We start from the raw sequence: 20,716 nt of genomic DNA on the forward strand, positions 1-20,716 counted from the left end.
CAGAGAGTACAGCTCCATTCGGCACAAATAAAACAGTGGGGCTATGTTGGTTTCCCCCCCATTTATAGCATACTGTAAATGGAATGGAGTTAATTGAAGCATAATGAGTAATAAAATCAGAAGACTATGATACAGTAGGTGGTAATTTGTCAAAATAAATTAAAATTCCTTTTCTGGAACATTTTTAACATTGAAGGATAGATTGGTGTGGTTTTAGGGTCATTGCTGTGTTGTTTTGAACATATGAAATGCTAGTGGAAGTTTCTACAGTTCTTGTGTTAATGTCTGTCAACCTTATCTGCAAAAAACACTTGTTTTGTGGAAAAAACAACCCCAAGTATTTAAATATATAGGGAATTAACTTAGTTTTATTTTCTAGAGTACTCGTGTGATGTGGACTCCTCCTCTACGTGAAAGCTTCTCTTATCCATTCCTTGTCATTCAGATGCTATTACTAACATATATTCTCAGGTATTTCCTTTTGTTCACTACTCAAATAATTAAAATAAAATATCTAAATAAGGTATTGATTTTTACACTCCTACACACATAGTAGCATGCTACTTCTATTTGGTTGTGGGGTTTTCAGGCTCTTTGGCCGTGTTCTGAAGGTTGTTCTTCCTAACATTTCGCCAGTCTCTGTGGCCGGCATCTTCAGAGGACAGAACTCTGTGCTCTGCTGTCCTCTGAAGATGCTGGCCACAGAGACTGGCGAAATGTTAGGAAGAACAACCTTCAGAACACAGCCAAAGAGCCCGAAAAACCCACAACAACCATTAGATGCCGGTCGTGAAAGCCTTCGTGACTACAGTACTTGTAGAATGTTCACTACCAGAAGTTGCATCTCTGTCTTGTTTAGAATTGATCATGTCAATGACATTGACACAAAGCAGAGAGCTGAAACTGTTGTGAGGAGGCCCTCATAGTGCCAAAGTAGATTTTAGGTGTGTCTTCGTGTGAGGCTATAACCCATCAACAAAACTTCTGTGGTTGCTGCAAGCATGTACCTTGCTAATGGCTGGTTTTTTCATTCTCTTTCCTTTCTTTATTCAAATTAGGTTAGCTTAATTTAGGAAGAAAATAGTTCGCAGCCAACAGGGCCGTGGTGAGGAAACACGTGACTTGCCAGTATCTTCTCATGTTCAGGGTTTATGGAAAAATACTGTAGCTAGTATTTTTTAAAAATGCATGTAGCAGTATATATGAGAGCCATTGTGGTATTGTGCATACAGTGTCAGACTAGGACCCGGGAGACCTGATTTCAAATCTCAATTTAGCTGTAGAAATTCACCAGGATGGAATGTACAGTACAGTACTAAAACTGTTCCTTAAATAGCTCACATACCTTGAAAACCCTATTGCCATATGTTGAACGTGAATTGACAACATGGAACAACAGTATGTGTAACAGAACAAACACATTTTGCTTTACTGTCTGTCCATTGGACATTCCTCCTGTGCCAACTTTAATAATAATAATTGTGTGCTGTCAAGTCGACCCTGTCTTATGGGTTTTCTAGGTTGAGAATACACAGAAATAGTTTTTCTTCATCTGAGGGCACCCTGGGACTATGCAGCTTGCCTATGACTACATAGTCTGGCTCTTTTCCCAGGGGACACAGTGGGGAATTGAACTCCCAGTCTCTGGCTCTGCAGATACCTGGCTGCAGAGACAGGTATACACTGTGCTATCCAACCAGAAAAGAAAGTTTACTCTGATGTGGCCAAATGTCAAGTTGATATGTATACAGGATCTTCTTGAAACTGCTATCATATTTTCTTCTTTTGATTTAAGGCTGACTAGCGGACTCAAAGTGATTTTATAATGGTTATTAAAAACATACAGTACTGTATATATTTCCATACTCTTTTTCTCTATAGCATAATTTCTGGCACTGTGTTTTGCATATCTTTTGTAAACTTTCTAATTCATAGCTCATTTTTCATAATCTGTATGAGTGATAATTTACATCATTATTGAGCTTATCGAGCGCTTTATAAATTGTGTTTTAATAACTGAAACTCTTTTAACTATTCTTTTATTCTTTTTCCCCAAGGACTCAGAATATTAATAGAAGAAGCCTGATTGCACTATCTGTTTCTAATGTTTTTTTCATGCTTCCATGGCAGTTTGCTCAGTTTGTTCTTCTGACACAGGCAAGATAATGAATTATAACTATTCAATTATAAGTGTATATCCCATTTTTTAAAATAACTCTTCCAGGCAGTGCACAGAAAAAAATATGCATATATTTAAGCAACTGCTAAAATTCTCATTATGAGTGTATTCCTTTTCAAGTCCAGATTCAGTGAGAAGGTCACATCCAGCTAAAGAACAGGCCTGCTGAAGAGGGTGTTACTCATTGGCTCCCTTCAGGCTTTAGCTATTAATTTTTTCTGCTAGTATAGTGGGAGGATATACATGTTATATGTATGGTTTTACAGGCAATCTTGAAGCATATTCTGAATTGCATGTTAGCATACATTAAAATAGTGTGAATAAATCAAGTGATCATCACGTAGAGACCAATATTCTATTGAACTTCCACTGAATGTATTCATCCAGAATTACGTTCCTTGCACAAATGTGCAAGTGGTGATCACCATGAATAATGCCTGATGTCCATTTGTGAGCAGCGATACTTGCACAAATGGCATATTTCTGCTTTATTGTTCTGGTGGAATTTTCTGGTCAGCTGCAATTCTGGAAGGGTATGGGCCATTTAACACGAATCAAAGCCAGAATGTAATGTTAACTTTAACATGAAAGTTAATAGGTTTAAGATGCAGTTTTTATTCCCTACATTTCAGTAGACCTTGTGGAACTCTGTGGAACAAGTTTGGAGTAGACATGTATAGAATTCCACTGTTAATTATGATTTGGACTTAGTTTGATTAAATATAATCTGCTACTCTTATCAGATGTTCCCCTCCACACAGCTATAATAATTTTGAATACGGCAACAGAGCTGTGACTGCTGGTCTCATGCTACTGTTATGTCCCTGACATGCCCCCCATAATGCTTACTAGCCACACTCCCCTGATGCTGGGGAAAATGTTTATAAAGATCTGAAGTATGTGTTCAAACTCTAGCCATGGTTTGGGAGTCCTGATCATCAGACCTTGCCATAGGTAAAATATTATCTATTTTAAATAGGTGTTGCATCCTCTTTTTCTAAATGTTACTAAGATTGTCTTTGAAAGGCAAAGCATTATGAATGACTGTGCTTCATAGTCGTGGCTAATTTCTCCAGATTATTTGTAATACAACTGCTAATATCCAAGCTGTTACTTTGGCATATATCAGAATTTGTATGTGTTGATAGAATTTGCTTTTAGTTACTTCACTCTTTTAAATTGCAGGTTGCATCCCTTTTTGGTGTATATATTTTAGGATTCATTGATTCATCCAAACTACAGAAGATACTTTATGCACATATGGTAATACTTAGTATTAATCTTGTTTCATATTCAGAAGTAAAGCCAGTTTCTAAAACTTAAGTAATTTTAGATGCAGGTTTGGTTTGTACTGAATCCTCAGCAGAGTATAATCTCTTTTGATGTAGCTAGAGCACACACAGCATATCCATACACATAATAATATCCTCACGCCATAGCCACACAGTTCATGCAGCCTTGCAGCCCTAAGTTCTCTGGGCAGTAAGTGGGCGTGCTTTCAGCTATATGTTACTGGGAAAAGCTATAGTTGGGGTGTTCTTTCTGGCAGGAAGCAGAAAACAAACTTCCTGCATCTGCCAGATAGGGGCTAGGACAACTTTCCTGTTTGCCCTGGTCTTCCTCTCTGAGGCCTGTGGCCTCTGGCTGATGGCAATAGCCACCTTCCCTTCAGCTGTGCGATACCACACTGGACAAAGAAGGAGAATAATTTGCTTGGAGAATTGTTCTTATTAATAAATGATATTGATATTAGGGGCTTCTATTATGTCCAGTCTTTCTCCCCATGTTTTGGATGTACCATCCAGCCTGGAGATTTAGAAAAGTTTCTTCAATACATTTTGACAATTCAGTTGGCTCATCAAAGATATTGTTACATTGTTGCTTCTGATTACTTTTCCTAAATAATAGACTAATAAGGTTATCTACAAGTTTTCTTGACAATTTATAATTGAAACTGTGACCACAGTATACAGCTGGTAAGAGAAAAACCTTAGAAGTTTTTTTCAGATGTTTTGTTGTAATTACAGTCGTGCCCTGCTTAACGATTACCCCTCATTACGACGAATCCGCTTCACGACAATGTTGCGATTGCAAAACAATGTTTTAAATGGGTTTTTTTTTCGCTTTGCGAAGATCGGTTCCCTGCTTCGGGAATTGATTCTTCGCATTACAATGATAAAAAAGGGTGATCGTCGGGTTTTCAAAATGGCCGCCGGGTGCTCAGAATGGCTCCCCGCTGTGCTTAGAGACTGTTTCCTCGCTATACAGGCACCGAAAATGGCCGCCATATGGAGGATCTTCGCTGGACGGCGAGTTTTTAGCCCATTGGAATGCATTAACTGGGTTTTAATGCGTTTCAATGGGTTTTTTTATTTCGCTTTACGACGTTTTCGCTCTACAGCGATTTCGCTGGAACGAATTAATGTCGTTAAGTGAGGCACCACTGTATTTGTGGTACAGGTAAGATTGCACTGTCACAGTGAAATCTATAGGACTATGCATACTTACATATTCAGAGGTGAGGTCCATTAAATTCAGTAGAGTTTATTCCTAGGAAGGTGCGTATAGAGATGTCGTCTTAAAACAAGTTTTTAGTATATAAATGTTAAGTATAAATGTGGTACTATGACATGCTGGTGTTTGTGCTGGTTTGTTTCTCATCCATACAGTATTTAGCGCTTCAGAGCCCTGCCTCTAGTGGACACCCACTTGGAGACAGCAGCTGGGCTTCCCTGCCCTGCCTCCTCTAGGCACTGCCTCTGAGTGGGTGCCACCAGAAGATGCAGGGCTTTCAAGTGCTGAACACCAGGCAGTAAATAAATGGGCGGTTCGTGCCCATCTGTAATGGCAAGTGGAAGATGAGTAGGGATAAACTATAGTGGAAACAATATCACTCTCTATTTTGAACATTGTGGGGGATTTTTATTCTGAAAGATATTCCAGGAAGATAGATAACCATTATTTGCAGATAAAATAACGATAACGGACAAAGTTTTGTTGCATAATTATGCTGGCAAAAGGGCAGTGACATGGATAATAGCAGCAAATTGCTATTAATGACTAAGTCTCCAGTTGGATTTCAGTGGAGAGTCAAAGTGAGGATTTGTTAAATTAGTGGAAATGTACCACTGCACCATAATGACATTGCCTTTCTTCAAGCATAAACAAACAAGATTTTGACATTTACCTTTAAAATGGTCTCAAGATACCACCACATATGTTTTAAAGTTTAGTGTAATTCTGTGTCTTCAGACTCATGCATTCTTTGGTACTTTAGCTATTACATTAAATTATGTTTGTATACTTGTATCCCTTTAGGCATCACTCGGAGTATGTTTTGTCCTTATGTTTGGAAACTCTATGTTGCTGACATCTTTTTATGCTGCTGCTTTGATAGTTAGTTGGGTAAGTTAGTAATGGAGTACTCAAGAATGTTTTGTCTTGCTGTACTGAATTATTGCAGTACTTCACAAGATGCTTAAGCATTTATTTATCTATTTTAGTGCAGCCTTTTGGGGCAAAGCCTTACATGCAGACTTTCAGCTTAAAACACTCTGAATATGGTTTAAAACTGATTAACTTCATATATAGAAAGGAATATTGTATTATGTACATTTGACTAACAGTTCTTTGATGGTGATGGTGATAGTAGAAGTTTTGCAATTTCAAATGATTTACAGTTCACTTGCAGTGTGCCTGTTCTAGGCGCCAGTGTCCTTCTATTACCCACCAACCTCTGCTCCATTTCAGTGTGCCTACACACCAGAGTCTTTATGCCTTGCTCCATTTCCCTCCTTTTATGGTTCAGTGTTCAGCTTGTGCAATACTATTTTAAGTGTGAAAAGAGTAGAGATTTGAAGAGCAATATGTGTGTAAGCTGTGTTTACTGTCCAGCCCTCAGATATAAAGGAGGGACATGAAATGTCATTCTTCTCCCTCTGATGGCCATGTCAACTGGTAGCTTGCAGGTAGGTTATCAACTGGAACTGTATCTTAGCTCCCCCTCCAGGGGAGCCATTTCCAGTTCAAAATTAAACATGTGTCAAAACTTGTGGCACATTTTTCAGTGAATAAGTGGGGCTCCTTGTAAATATGCCCATTCATATAAGAAATTCTGGACACACTGTGGTTCTGTATGCCATGACTTAATCGTGGATGAAGATTTACTGCTCTTATGAGCCTCGTGACACAGTGGTTAAAACGCTGTACTGCAGCCAAAACTGTGCTCACGACCTGGGGTTCAAATCCCAGGTAGCCGGCTCAAGGTTGACTCAGCCTTCCATCCTTCCAAGGTCGGTAAAATGAGTACCCAGCTTGCTGGTGGGGGGGGGCAATGTGTAGCCTGCATAATTAAATTGTAAACCGCCCGGAGAGTGCTTGTAGCGCTATGGGGCAGTATATAAGCCCAATAAATAAATAAATAAGAACATAATGATATATGTAAGAATCCAGTTTTATCAGCTGAAACCCTTTTAAAGATCCACTCACACCAGTGACTCCTGTCACTTTTTCAGGATCACCCTATCAACACTGCTGTCTCTCTCACATATACACTTGTATAATAGATTCAAAGCAAACACACAAAACATACAGGACCCATTACACTCCATAGCCCTGGCCTTCTTCCTCCCCCCATCATGTTCAGTTACCTTGATCCCAGGCCTGGTCAACCTTCTTCCAGCTCTCACTATGTTGTCTCTAGCATTCCCCTGGGTCATTCCCAGTCTCATTCTAAATAATTCCATTGCCATATTCAGTCTTCCTCCCAGTTTACCAAATGTGAATAATAGGATCTTCCTTTCCTTTTTGCAGAGGATAACTGAGAGTTTGTCAAAGCAAAACACAGGCCTCTAGCTCACTATCATCTGACTTCTGACAAAAGTGTCTGGTTCCATGTATGGTCTAGAAACATTTTGGGAATAAAGATGGAAGGCAGATAGAGCCTATTCTCTCTTTTCTTAAACAGTTTCTAGGCTGTCCTGTAACAGGGATCTAACACAAACTGCTTTTAGATCTTAATCCTAAGATTAGACTTACTTGCACAAAATTTCTCACAGCTGCATGCAAGATATATAAAGATTTAATAGTTATTATTTTAAGCTATAACTTTCCTTTAACTCTTTTTTCCTCTGTTTTAGCATTGTGACTGCCTTATAAATTTAACCTTTATTATGTTCAATGTCTTTTGCTGGTCACGGGCTGTAATAATAAAACTAAACTGAACCTAAACTAAACTACAGATTTCAGTAGAGCAGTTTGCAGGTGCAGGAGGAGGTATCTTCAGGTTCAGTGCATAATGCATTATCTACCACTGAATTAGATATGGGCCTAGGTTCAGAAAGCAGTGATATTCAGATAAGAAATGTTGTACCTTCTGAGCTCATGTATTTGCAGGGAAAAAGTACATAAGTAATGGAAATATACATTTTGTTGACTTTCTCTAAGCATGCAGCCTTCAATGAAATCCCCTTCTCTTCAAGACCTGTTCTGGATTCCAGTGCATTGCTCTGGATAGGTGTAGATTTCATATTGTCTCCTTTTGGGGATATATGGTTATCAAAATCTTTATAAAGATTTGTCTCTCAGCAGATAATGACTCTGGTGGTTCCTAAATGATTTAAATATTTTCTATTCTCTGTAATAAGTAATAAGCAGTAGATATGGATTACAAAATAGGGACGTGGTAGCGCTGCGGGTTAAACCGCAGAAGCCTCTGTAATGCAAGGTCGGAAGACCAGCAGTCGTAAGATCAAATCCACGCAATGGAGTGAGCTCCGGTCGCTTGTCCCAGCTCCTGACAACCTAGCAGTTCGAAAGCATGTAAAAATGTGAGTAGATAAATAGGTACCACCTCAGTGGGAAGGCAACAGCGTTCTGTGTCTAGTCACGCTGGCCACGTGACCACTGAAACTGTCTTCGGACAAACGCTGGCTCTATGGCTTGGAAATGGGGATGAGCACGGCCACCTAGAGTCGCATATGGCTGGACTAAATGTCAAGGGGAACCTTTACCTATGAATTACAAAAGAAACAGAAGTTGCTTTATTATTTACATATGTCTGAGTCCTCACCATCTTCCAGATAATAGTCACTTGATTATAAGTTATGTTAATATTCAATTACAAATCTGTGCTAAACTTTGAAATATATCTTCCCCTGAACTCATACACAATCCTTCTAAGCTGTGTTTTTCTGATTGCCTTTCCCAGTCCCCATATATCTCTTTTATGCTCAGAGTTCCAAACAGTACCTCTCAGCCAGACTCATTCTACATGCAGATATGCAGTCTCTGCCATTCGTTACACCTTGTCAATCATTTCACATGTCTTGCAATATTTACCATCTTAATAGATTGTACAGAAAAGCAAACCCACATTATATTGCAGTACTTGGAAATTTGTCAGTTGAACTAAAGGAAGAATGCAGGTAGTAGAACTGGGAGACAGGTTCAAGAGGCAGTAGGGTGTGATAGTTTGAGATCATAAACTTGTCCTTGTGGAAAGCTCTTCTTGTCCATTTTTAAAAAGGTGTAAGTATGCTTAGCCTATTCTTTGCTGTCGTATGATCTTGTGGCTATTGGTTTCCAATTTAAATATATATATGTTTGGGCTACCAAAGATAAATTATGCATGTGCAAATAATTTACAATGACATATAGTGGGCCCTGTCTTGCATGATTAACAGTACAGTGATTTACTATATTTTTCTTTGTATAAAACAATACTTTTTCCTTAAATAATTAGAAAAAAATTTGAGGGTCGTTTTATGTGGAATGCAGCTGCTTTCCCTGCCTTTTGCGAAGCCAGGAGGCTTAGCAAAAAGGAAGGGAAGACTCTCTTTGGATAAAGCAGTGATGAAAGGGCTGCACGATCACAACCCTTTGATCCTGAAGCCCTTTCATGGCTGCTTTACCCACTTCCTAAGCCCTGCAGAGCTTAGGAAAGCAACCATGAAAAGGCTTCAGGATCAAAGGGCTGCAATCATGCAGCCCTTTCATGGCTCCTTTACCCTAAGGGAGCCTTCCTTTCCTTTTTGCTAAGCCCTGTGGCTTCACAAAAGGCAAGGAAAAAAGACAGTCACATTGACAGGCCACTTTGAAACCACAGGGCTTAGCAAAAAAGCCCCGGGGCTTTGCAAAAGGCAAGGAAAAGCGGCTTTCAAAGGGAGCCCTTTTCAAAGGGAGCCCTTTCCCTTCCTTTTGCTAAGCTCCGTGGCTTAGCAAAAGGAAGGGAAAAGCAGGGATCAAATTTTCTCATTCAGGGTTAGAAGGGGGGGCTCGTCTTATAAATAGAAAGATATGGTAGTCACAGGATTCAGAAGTGGCAGTAATGAATGATGGGTGTCAATTTGGTGATTATGCACATTTAGATTAATACTTAAAATGTTAGCTTTAAGTATCATACATTCTTCACAGATTTATATTTATTGCTTTATCCTTGTGGACAACAGTTCAGGAAAATATTATGTAAATATTGCTGATTTAACACTATTATTGAACAATTTCATTAATTTAGGGCATTTTGGAATTTGGTCCGAAGTACCTGAAACTGCATAGAAAAAATGTTCCTCTATGGGTAAGGATTGACACTTTTTGGTGTAAATATTATTATATGTACTGAATGTACAAGGATCCTGATCAATAATGTTTCTACAAAAATCAAATAGTTGCATGAAAAAATATTGTTTTTTAAATACTGAGGATACTAGAGGTAGAGACCCAAATCTGGCCCCTTTCATTCATATTATGAAGTTTCTGGGCCACCAGTGATGAAGATCAGGGAGCAGAAGAATAGTATCCACCAAGTACAAGCTTACCATCTTTGCACCCATCATTGTAATTGGCATTTTGGTAGGACTATAATATTAGGCATATGATTCAAATAAGTCTAACGTGGTTTCATCCTTCCATACTGGAGCACTGTTTCATTAAATGCTGCACTACTGCTTCTGTTCCATTTGAATATGTCCATTTTACAGGCCATTGAAGGATTTGCATGTCTCTTTGGAACCATTACCTTGAAGTCCTTGATGTGTCTGATATTTGGAATAACTGATGATGTAAGTAAGAACATCACTACATTATACATTTGATTTTCAAATCTTTATTTCATGTAATACAAACGTTTCAGATTGGATACACCAGCCATTGTATTCTGATGGAACGATTCTAAGTGCAACTTACTTTAGCGATTTACTATGCTAAGCAACAGGATTTTGGCCACTGTCTGTTATCATAATGTTACCAATCTAAATCTTAACAATAGGAACACAGTTTCCCCTCATAGTCTCTGTCTCTTGATGAATCTGTCCATTATCTTACCCTATTTTTCCATACCAAAACCCTATCTGGTACTTGTAAGCTAACTTTTAATGCAGTGGTTCCTAACCTTGGGTCCCCAGATGTTCTTGAACTAAAACTCCCAGAAGCCTACAGCACTAGCTATGCTGGCAAGGATTTCTGGGAGTTGTAGTCCAAGAACATCTGGGGACACAAGGTTGAAAACCATTGTTCTAGTACCTTAGCACCTCCCCTTCTCACTCTGAGCCAGTCACCATTCATATATATTGAAACATATTCCCCATCAGGCATTCCACATTTTCAATCACTTTTCATACATACCACTGACAATACCCAACACATTACATTGCAGTAAAAAGACACAAACTATAATATGTGTAATATTATGAGAACATCTGATCTGTTGATCATACAAATAAAATTTGAATATTATAAGACTTGTATATATTTCAGTGAGCAGTACTCCCCCTTGCATTCCATGCACTACTTCTAGAATTCGAATAATTAAAACAACAAATATAAATTCTGTCTAGAGTTTGGCTTTCAATTTCATATTTGTATGGCTTCTTATTTGCTTCCTATTAAGTCTGTGTAACTAGGACATATTGCCCACTTAGGTGGGAGTCAGCCCTCTACATCTGGCTGTAGAGCCAGGGAGCAGGAAGTCAAATCCCCATTGCACCTCCTGAGAAAGGGGCTAGTAGCTATCACCCTGAGCATATGTGACTGAGGGGGTGAACAAGAGGAATATGGTGCTCACCCAAATAACCCAACTAAGATAACCCATGTAAAGTGGCTAAATATAAATTCTTTACAATACCTATATATTACAAGACCATACCAATTTCAATATTCAATCATTACAGAGTCTATTCAGGTCCAATCATTTGGGAAGCTGAGAGATCTTGCTCAAGTATGATGTGTGGCTCATGCTCTGGAAGACTTGGATCTGGATTTTAAGTCCACACATTTCTTTATATTGACATTTTCTTGGCAAAAATCTTCAGTTTTTTTAATTGGTACTTTAAGAGGTCGCAGCTAACCCAACTATTTGCATGAAAACAAGTTTCACTTTCTTTCTCAAAGTTGGGGCTGTAGGATTTTACTGGAAAAAAATCTAAAACATACAAAAACTTATTTCCAGAACACCACCAAACAGTATCCATTGCAGCCTTGTTTTCACTAACTCACTCTTCATAACCACACAAACTTCCCGAGAACCGCTCACCAGATAGCGGTTCACATCTATTCTCAAATACCCTCAGATCACTTGATCACAGCTGTTCAACCACTTCAGCAGAGAATCTTAAACTTGCAGTATAGATATGGTCAACAAGTTACAAACATGATTCCTTATTCCTACTCATAAAAAGCATGTTTTAGGTCTTTTTCCGGTAAAGACCTACAGCCCGAGTTTTGAGAAAGAAAGTGAAACCTGGTTCTTTTTTGTGGTGTCCATATATGCATACAAAATGGGCATGTGTGCCTGCAAGACACCGCTTCGTAAAGTTTCAGAGCCTCAAAAATGGAAGTGCTTTCCTCAGTCCTTTTTTTGTCTGCCGCTTCATGAGGAGGCATTACCCCACATTACAACAGCTACAGACATATGATTGGACCTTTCATCCATCTTGGGATGCTATTACTTTGGATGTATGGGTCCTCAACATCATAGCCTACGGATATGCAATAGAGTTTTCCATTGGCCATGTCCAACACACTCCACCTTCCCCTGTCCTCCAGGAGGAGATCCATATGCTCCGAGCAAAAGGAACCATCTGAAGGATATCTTCACATTCCTGATGGCTTCTTCTCCCAGTACTTTACCACACCCAAAAGGAATGGAGGGCTGTGCCCCATCTTGGAATTGTGTGCCCTAAACAGGTTTATCTCTCCAAAACATTTCAGGATGGTGACATTACTGCACTGCACTGGGGAGATTGGTTTGCATCCATAAACTTTCAAGATGCATACTTTCATATCTCAGTTCACCCACAGCATCATGATTTCCTAAGCTTCTTTGTTGGCAATCAGGCCTGCAACGTCTGTGCACTTCCCTTTGGACTGTCCACCAACCCAAGAATTTTCAGCAAGTACATGATACCAGTGACATTTCTCAGAACCCAAGGTGTCACCATCTTTCCCTACATTGATTATTGGCTCTTTGTAGCACACAAAAAGGACATTCTAGCTACCAACATTACATACACCCTCAAGGCTTGGGCTACAAGTCAGTGCAGAAAAGTCTCATCTCATTCCATCAGCTACATTGGAGCATACTCAATGCTAAAACTGTGGGGGTCCTTCTGCCTTAGCCACGGATAGACACTATCATCTGGTCCACCCAGAGGCTAACTCAGGCTCCACACAGTATGAGTATTAGGCCTCATGGCTTCCACAATGGCAATCTTACCACATTCCAAACTGTGGATGTGGCCACTACAATCCTCCTGCCTTCTTGCCTACAATGACAAGCAGAACCCACCAGAAAAAAAATTGTTTCCTTCACCTCAGGTGACAACTGTGATGGTTGACAACCGAACACCGCCTCCTCCTTGGTGTCCCCTTTCACCAGCCACATCCCTCCTGTCTTATACTTGCAGATGCCAGCACAACAGAAGGGGGAGCAGTGCTGCCACAAAGAGGTACAAGCCACATGGCCTGCACACAACAGAACCCATCAAATCAACATCCTTGAACTTCTGGCCATCCTCAAGGCCTCCAAGCCTTCAAAACCATGATACAAGGCTGTACTATTCAAATTGCCACAGGCAACACCTTCAACAAACAGAGGAACCAAGTCACTGAGCCTCCTCTACTCAGGACTTATGTGGCAATAGTGTATTGCCCACCAGATTCTCCCCTTGGCAACTTATGTCTCAGGTACAGACAACAAAATGACAAACCATCTCAGCCGCACAGTGATACTCATGCACAAGTGGGAACTCTCCCAAAAAGTATACGCTCAGCTACTTTCTAGATGGGACAAGCCTACCATCGACACCTTTGTCAATGTTGCCAACTCTAAATGCCCTTGTTATTGTTCCTGAGTAGGCAGGGGTGTGAACTCTCTTGGGAATGCTTTCAGTATACACTGGACTGGAACCCTCCTCTGCATTTTCCCACCCTTCCTTCTGATCCAGTGGACGGCTGTCCAAGTTGTCCAAGAATGCTCAGCTGTGATACTCATCGCCCCATGGTGACCTTGTCAACAGTGGTTTACCACTCTCCTCTTCACTGTGACTGACCAGTGATGACTACCCCCAGACCAAGACCTCCTCTCTCATCACCAGGGCAGGGTACTCCACCCAGATGTCACTTACCTGAACGTCACTGCCTGGAGGATATGCCTTTCTTTGCAAGCCAAGCAAGACTGGCTATATGCATATAAGTGGAAGTTTTTCCAGCTGTATACATCCTCACAGGGTGTGCCACATTCACCAGCATCCCTCTTCACTGTCTTAGCCTTCGTTCTCCACCTCAAGCAAATGGGATTTTCAATCTCTGCTATCAAGGCCTGACAGCCATAGTGGTGCATCAACCAGCTGACCACCCATCCTCACATTTCTTCAAACATCAAACTGTTAAAACATTCTTCAAGGGCCTTCAGAATGCCTGTCTAGATTTAAAACCACCTCATGACCCATGGTCTCTCCCACTGGTTTTATTACAGCTCACTAAAAACCCTTTCAAACCTCTGGCGAAAACTGATCTCTGTCTTATAATACTTAAGGTGGCACTCCTTGTGGCCCTCACATCGGCCCATTGTGCCACTGAGCTTAGAGCCCTTCGCTGTGATTCCACTACCTCATCTTCTCACATGATAAGGTTACTCTCCACACGAACATTACCTTCCTTCCCAAGGTTGCATCTTGTTTCCACATCTCTCAACCCATCATCTTACCTGCCTTCCCTTCATCTTCACAGAATGACCTGGAACAGTCCCTTCACTCCTTGGACGTCAGATGAGCCTTGACCTTTTACCTAAATAGAACATAGGACTTTAGACAAACAGATAAACTCTTCACTTCCTATCAAGCTCCCAAAAAGGGACACACAGTTTTGTCTCAAAGATTCTCCAAATGGATCTCAGGCTATTGCCTTTGCTTATAAACTGGCAAACAAGCCCCTACCTCGGATCTTCAGCAGTCACTCCACAAGAGCCATCTCCTCCTTCATCCAAAGTGTCAACATCCAAGAAACCTGTAGAGCAACAACTTGGTCCTGTCCAAGTGACATTTGTCACACACTACGGATTAGATCACAGAGCTCAAAAGGATGCTGCTTTTGCACAAGCTGTCCTATCCTCTACTTGGCGTAACTCCCACCTCCATGTTATAGCCTGCTACTCACCCATTTTGTGTGCATACATGGACACCATGAAAAAGACTTGGTTACTTACATAGCTATGTTTCTTTGAGTTGTGATCCGTGTATCCACACAATCCTGCCCTCTTGTTCCACCCTTCTCTATTCTTCCTTGTGGACAATTGGGACTGCAGAAAGGGGGGCATGCTTGTGCAGTATAGGCTAAGGCACTTTTGTTTTTGAGGCTCTGGAACTTTCCAAAGCAGTGTCACGCAGGCACACATAGCCATTTTGTGTGGATACATGGATCACCACTCAAAGAACCATAGTTGCGTAAGTAATCTAACCAAGTCTTTTCATGCAAGCAGCCAGGTTAACTGGGATCTCTTAAAGTACCAACTAAAGAACTGAAGCTTTTTCTCAAGGAAATTTTGATCTACTGATCTTGGGCAAGCTGCATGGCCCCAGAGCACCACAGAAGAAAGGACTGGTAAACTACTTCCGAGTGCCTTGTACCCAGAAAACCTTGAAACATTTGCCATGAATAAGAATTGGCTTGATGAGACATAATTGTGTTATCATTGTTAAGTTTACGGTATTGCCTACAGTGCCAATGAAAATGAAGTAAACTCAATTATAAATAAAAGTAACAACTTTAAAAGGAGCAAAACATAATATATTATAATAAAACAATTACAGACAATTGAATGAAATGACAGATTTGGCATGACATGTAAACAATAGTGATGATGGTGCCAGGCAAATCTCCCTGAACATGGAATTGGGCTTGGATGTAATCAGAAAGTGGCCCTCTTTCTGGTTGTTACCTGCTTCACTTCCAAAGAGGGAGATATCTTAAGCTCTGCCAATTAAGTTCTTGATTGACAGAGAAGTTTGTGTTTGATTTTTTTTTAGATTATGAAGGTTAAATACTGGGAAGAGATGTTCATCGTGGCAAGTTCCACTTAATAAACAAACACCTCTGTTCTGAAAAAGTTAAAAGTTTTTTTTAAATTTAACACATCCTAAGGACAGCCCTATCTATGTATTGTGATCAGCAAGCCTGGGCATTACCCAGTCATAAATCATTTCTGGCATAGCAGCCCTAATCAGGGAATAATTTTTGTGCTGTAGATGCCATTTGAGTGCTGTAATAAAGCTTGCTCTGGAAGCACTGTGAAGTTGCAAGCCTTATATTAATGACTGTGCCTCTGCAGTACAGGTCAGCTTTTATCTTTGTAGTCCAGGAACCGCATGTAAACTGTTTTTATTCGACTTCTTATTATGACTTCTCATCTAGACCATTATATAGACATAAATTCATGTATTTTAAAAATGTATGCCAGTTGTTCTCCAAGGAGTTCAGCATGGTTAAACATCCTGCCAAAAACAAGACCTTACTTACATAGAACAGACATTTCTGAGCATGATTTTTAAAATCTTACATATAGTGATATCTTGATAATCAATCATATTCAAAAATCCTAAGACTTGATTTTCCAATTTTTGCATCGTGAACTGCATGAAAGAGGAACTGAAACATATCCATAGCCTATTGAATTCAAAATACCTTATTGCTAGCACTGCAAATCAACTGTTTGTCTGCAATTTCCCATTACTTCTTTCTTAGTCATGAACCACTTTAGGTTTTGTAACATAATCTGAAGTCTATATTTTTTGCAAGTGTGTGAAATGTGATAAAAAAAAAACAAAATAATATGTCTAACAAATATTCTTACTGTTTTCTTCTTATTAGGCTCATATAACCAATCTTTTAAAGGCAAAATTTACTAGTTATAGAGATTTTGATACATCAATGTACACCTGTGCTGTGGAGTTTGGTTTCTTGAGTATTGAGGTAATTTAAATTTGTTGATAAGAAAAATAATAGTTTTTTAAGCTTTGCTATTTTAAACAAAATTATTTTGTTAATTTGTGGCTGTGTTGCTGTTTTCTTACAAGACAAAATTGAGTCTTTTAACTTTTTATAAAGAAGCTAGGTAGAATAGAATGCTTCCAGATTTGAGTGGCTTCATAGGATGACTGCATGGTGGTTCTGTGTTCTTGAATGCAACCATGTTTCTTACCCTGTCCGTATATCTGTTAGGAGTATGAAATAGAGAACCTTGAGAAAAAATTACTGATATATATTCTTGAGATTTGCAATGGCATAGTAAACAGAAATATCATTGTGAAGACAAATATTAATATAGTTTGCCATTGGGGTTAAGCTTTTTCATTTGCCTTTGTCTGTTGATGATCACCCTTCCATGACAGAGGAAGTCACAAGTTTTGGGCAAGATTTATGTAAATCATAACATGCCAGAATTAATTTTGTTAACTTTTAAGAGAGTTTTGCCTGAGGGCTGTATTGGATATGTAGGTCTACATTTCAGACTCAGGAAAAAAAACCTACATTATTTTGTTCTCTTGCTTTAGCGCCTTTGGTGTGTTCCATTTACTGACATTGCAGTAGCTTTGTTTGCTAATCAATGTAAAGAAGGTTTTATTAGCTGAGAATAATGTGGAATCTTGCATACTCATACAGAAGATCACTGTTTTATCTAATGTAATATTAATTAGAAATGGGTATGAATTAAAAAACAATTCACCAAATTCATTCAAAAATTGAATGATTCTTTGATTCATATTGGTACGAATACGAATCAATTGTTAGTTATTTTTTTAATAAAATGTCAGTTTGTTTGTATATAAAATACCCACCACCACCTAGAGACACCAAAATTGCAGGGAAGTGTCCTCTGATTTTCCTTTACAAGCCAGCTACTAAAGGGCACTTTCGTGGGGTGAGCACTTTGTAGGTATATAGCTTGTATGTCTGAAACCCAGTCTTCACCAAACTTGGAGGAATTGTAGACGAGTGTCAGCAGTTTCTCTGTGAATTTGGTGTCTCTAAGTGCCTGGGTGGAACTTTCCTGGGGGGGGGGCGTCCTTGTGGGTTTATGACTTCGACATCCAAACCCCAATCTTTACTAAGTGTGCAGGGTTTGTAGAGGAGAGTCAGTGAAAGCTTCCCTGCAAGTTTAGTGTCTCTAGGTGTTTGTGGGGCTGTTTTAAAGTAAAAGATGAACTGACAAATCAATTTGTCAAGTTGTCAGAAAAAAACAAATTTGTGATTTGTCAATCTTGACAAATCATGTATCAAAACAAATTACAGTGGTGCCCCGCATAGCGAGGTTAATCCATTCCGGATTAACCTCGCTATGAGGAAACATCGGTAAACGGGACGCAAAATGCCATTGGAACGCGTTAAACGTAGTTTAATGCGTTCCAGTGGCTTCTATACTCACCTTTAAGCGAAGTTTCCTCATAGCGCCGCCATTTTCGTGCCCTCGGTAAGCGAGGGCAGGGAGCGAAAATGGTTGCGGCGGCCATTTTGGGTCGTCCGGCGGCCATTTTGGAGCCGCCGAACAGCTGATTTCCCGGCATCGCAATGTGAAGATCGGTAAGCGAAACGCTTACCGATCTTCACAATGCGAGTTTTGGCCATAGAGGCCATCGGTTAGCGATCTCAAAAAAGAGATCGCTATGCGATTTTGTCGTTATACGGTGTGCTCGTTAAGCGAGGCACCACTGTACAGTTTTTCTGATTCATGGTCATCATTGTTAATATCTTCATAAGTTACTATACACTGGTGCCTTGCAAGATGATTGTTTTTTGCGATCGCTATGGTGCTTCGCAAGACAGTTTCTTCTATGACCATGCTTCGCAAGATGGGTTCCCCTCCCCCCCCCGAGATCAATGCCTCGCAAGACAAATAAGAATACAACAGTAGAACTGAACTTGGGCATAGGTTTGGGGGGGGGATTGGACTACGCATGTTTTTGTGTATGTTGAGGAAAAACCTTATATCTTTGAGCACACTTCTTTTTGTGGCAGAATGAAACCTGAGGTTTGTGGAACACAGTGGTTCAAAATTAGAACAGTGGTTTCTGGGGAGGTATTGGAGTCTGGGTTTGTAGTGAACACTGCTACATATGGGCTGTATAGGTGCCTTTGAGAGATTATAGTGCCTAGGGAGTAGTCCCTGCTTCTTTGATATACAGTATATATTCTTGAACTACTATGCAGTATTATTTTTCCATCATTGTTTCTTTGCAAAGAAAAACATCCTTTAATGAATTCATAAGGTCATTTTAAAGAGTTAAACTCATGTTTTATTTCAAACCAGGTTATTTCAAAAATAGAAACTTATAGCTGAAACATTTTAATCAAATTGTGTGCCATTGATTGTATTAATCCTGCCAAAATTTAAATTGAATCTAAAATGAAAAGAGATAAAGAAGTAACCTGATAAAGAAGTAACCATAGTGGTTTGAATTTTTAAAACGCCATTATTTATTATTTCATAATAGTGTTTTATGTGGCCATAAATCAGAAAGGTGTATGAAGCATTTAGTGTCTATTTTAAATGTGCAGTATAACACTTGTGGCTACAGTCTGTAGGTCTGAATATACTACAGGGGCTTAAGGGCTGTTGGGTCTATTTGCCCAATATATCCATTACTTTATTTATGGATGATTGTTGTGGAGCACCCAAGAATATAGAAATTAATTAAAACCTTGCAGAAGACTGAAATATTAAAGGCCAAACTGGACTCTACACTAAAACAAAATGTCATATTTAATTCCCTCTAATATTTACAGAGTTCTTCCTTACATTACCCACCAGTGACAGCTAGTGATAGGGAACAGAAGGGGATTCAGCATCTAGTACAGTGGTGCCTCGACTTACGAACTTAATCCATCCCAGAAGATGTTTGCAAGTTGAAATATTCTTAAGTCGAATGAGCATTTCCTATTGGAATGCATCGAAATCCGATTAATCCATTTTGGCTGTTTTTTGTTTGTATGTAGAGGTGCTGGTTGTAAGTCGAAGCATTCGTTCCCATAGAAGGAATTAATGCAAAACCAGTTAATCTGTCCTCTACCACTAGGGGAGAATTTATTTATTTTTTAAACCTAATATGACTTAGGTTTAAAAAAGGGCAGGAAAGGAGGGAGGGAACAATGGGGAAAAGAGGAAAGGAGGTCATCACTGGGGCACACAGACCCCTCAGACAAAAGTTTGTGCTTTTAAGTACAAAAAGAGAGAAGACACACAGAGAGAAGACAATGGTGGGGGGGGAGTTTGGAGTCTAAAATACATTTTAAATCCACACATTTTATAGCAACACATTTTAAAGAAAACCAAACAGTCAAATTCCATTTTAGAGCACAACAGTCAGCACAGACCCTTGCAAAAATTTTCTGATTTTAAAACCAAAAGACTAAAATCCATTTTAGAGCACACCAGCCAGCACAGACCCTTTCAGAAAGGGTCTGCAAGACCCGTCAGAGCACAGAAACATAACAACTTCACCTAGCCCAAATCCAAAAATCAAGAATTAAAAAATCCCCCCAAAATATAGTACGTACAGTACTAAGCAGTGCCAGGCAGTCTGACGTCTCTCTCAGTATCCACACACCCTAACCGCTGGGGTGAATGAGGCAGCAGACAAGCAGCCTCTTTGCTGGCCAATGGTTAACTGAAAGTTCAAATTCCCCGCTTTCCTTGTGGTTTTTTTTCTGTTCGTAAGGGAAATCTCCGGTCACAAGTCAAAGCAAAATTTTGCGACTGGAACTGTTTGTAACTCGAAATGTTCATAGGTAGGGGCGTTTATAAGTTGAGGCACCACTGTACTATGACACAAAGCTTTTTTTTTCTAAACATAACAGAAACAATAACTAGTAGTTACTATTTTTGGCAGTAACATAAAATTGGATGTTATTTTTAGTATCAAGTTGGCAGTGACAGTCACAGTAATATAACAGTGGATGTAAGAATACAAGTAACAGTTTAGCTTTCCTCCCAGACTTCATGCTTTCCAAATGTTTTGGGCTACAAAAGCCATGCTGTGTCCCTCATGGTTA

The 20,716-nt window shown here is 39.6% G+C and overlaps 1 protein-coding gene across 1 annotated transcript in view; it reads left to right on the plus strand.

The window, feature by feature from the left end:
* The window catches only part of DPY19L1 (dpy-19 like C-mannosyltransferase 1), a 79,571-nt gene that overhangs the window by 39,796 nt on the left and 19,059 nt on the right, over window positions 1–20,716 (plus strand). The window contains exons 9-15 of the mRNA XM_020788160.3: window positions 380–471; window positions 2,058–2,157; window positions 3,365–3,442; window positions 5,498–5,584; window positions 9,693–9,752; window positions 10,156–10,236; window positions 16,538–16,639. Coding sequence (XP_020643819.3) covers window positions 380–471; window positions 2,058–2,157; window positions 3,365–3,442; window positions 5,498–5,584; window positions 9,693–9,752; window positions 10,156–10,236; window positions 16,538–16,639 — 600 coding nt within the window. The remainder of the gene's footprint in view (window positions 1–379; window positions 472–2,057; window positions 2,158–3,364; window positions 3,443–5,497; window positions 5,585–9,692; window positions 9,753–10,155; window positions 10,237–16,537; window positions 16,640–20,716) is intronic.

The sequence above is a fragment of the Pogona vitticeps genome, chromosome 6, assembly GCF_051106095.1.
Source record: "Pogona vitticeps strain Pit_001003342236 chromosome 6, PviZW2.1, whole genome shotgun sequence".
Taxonomy (NCBI): Eukaryota; Metazoa; Chordata; class Lepidosauria; order Squamata; family Agamidae; genus Pogona; species Pogona vitticeps.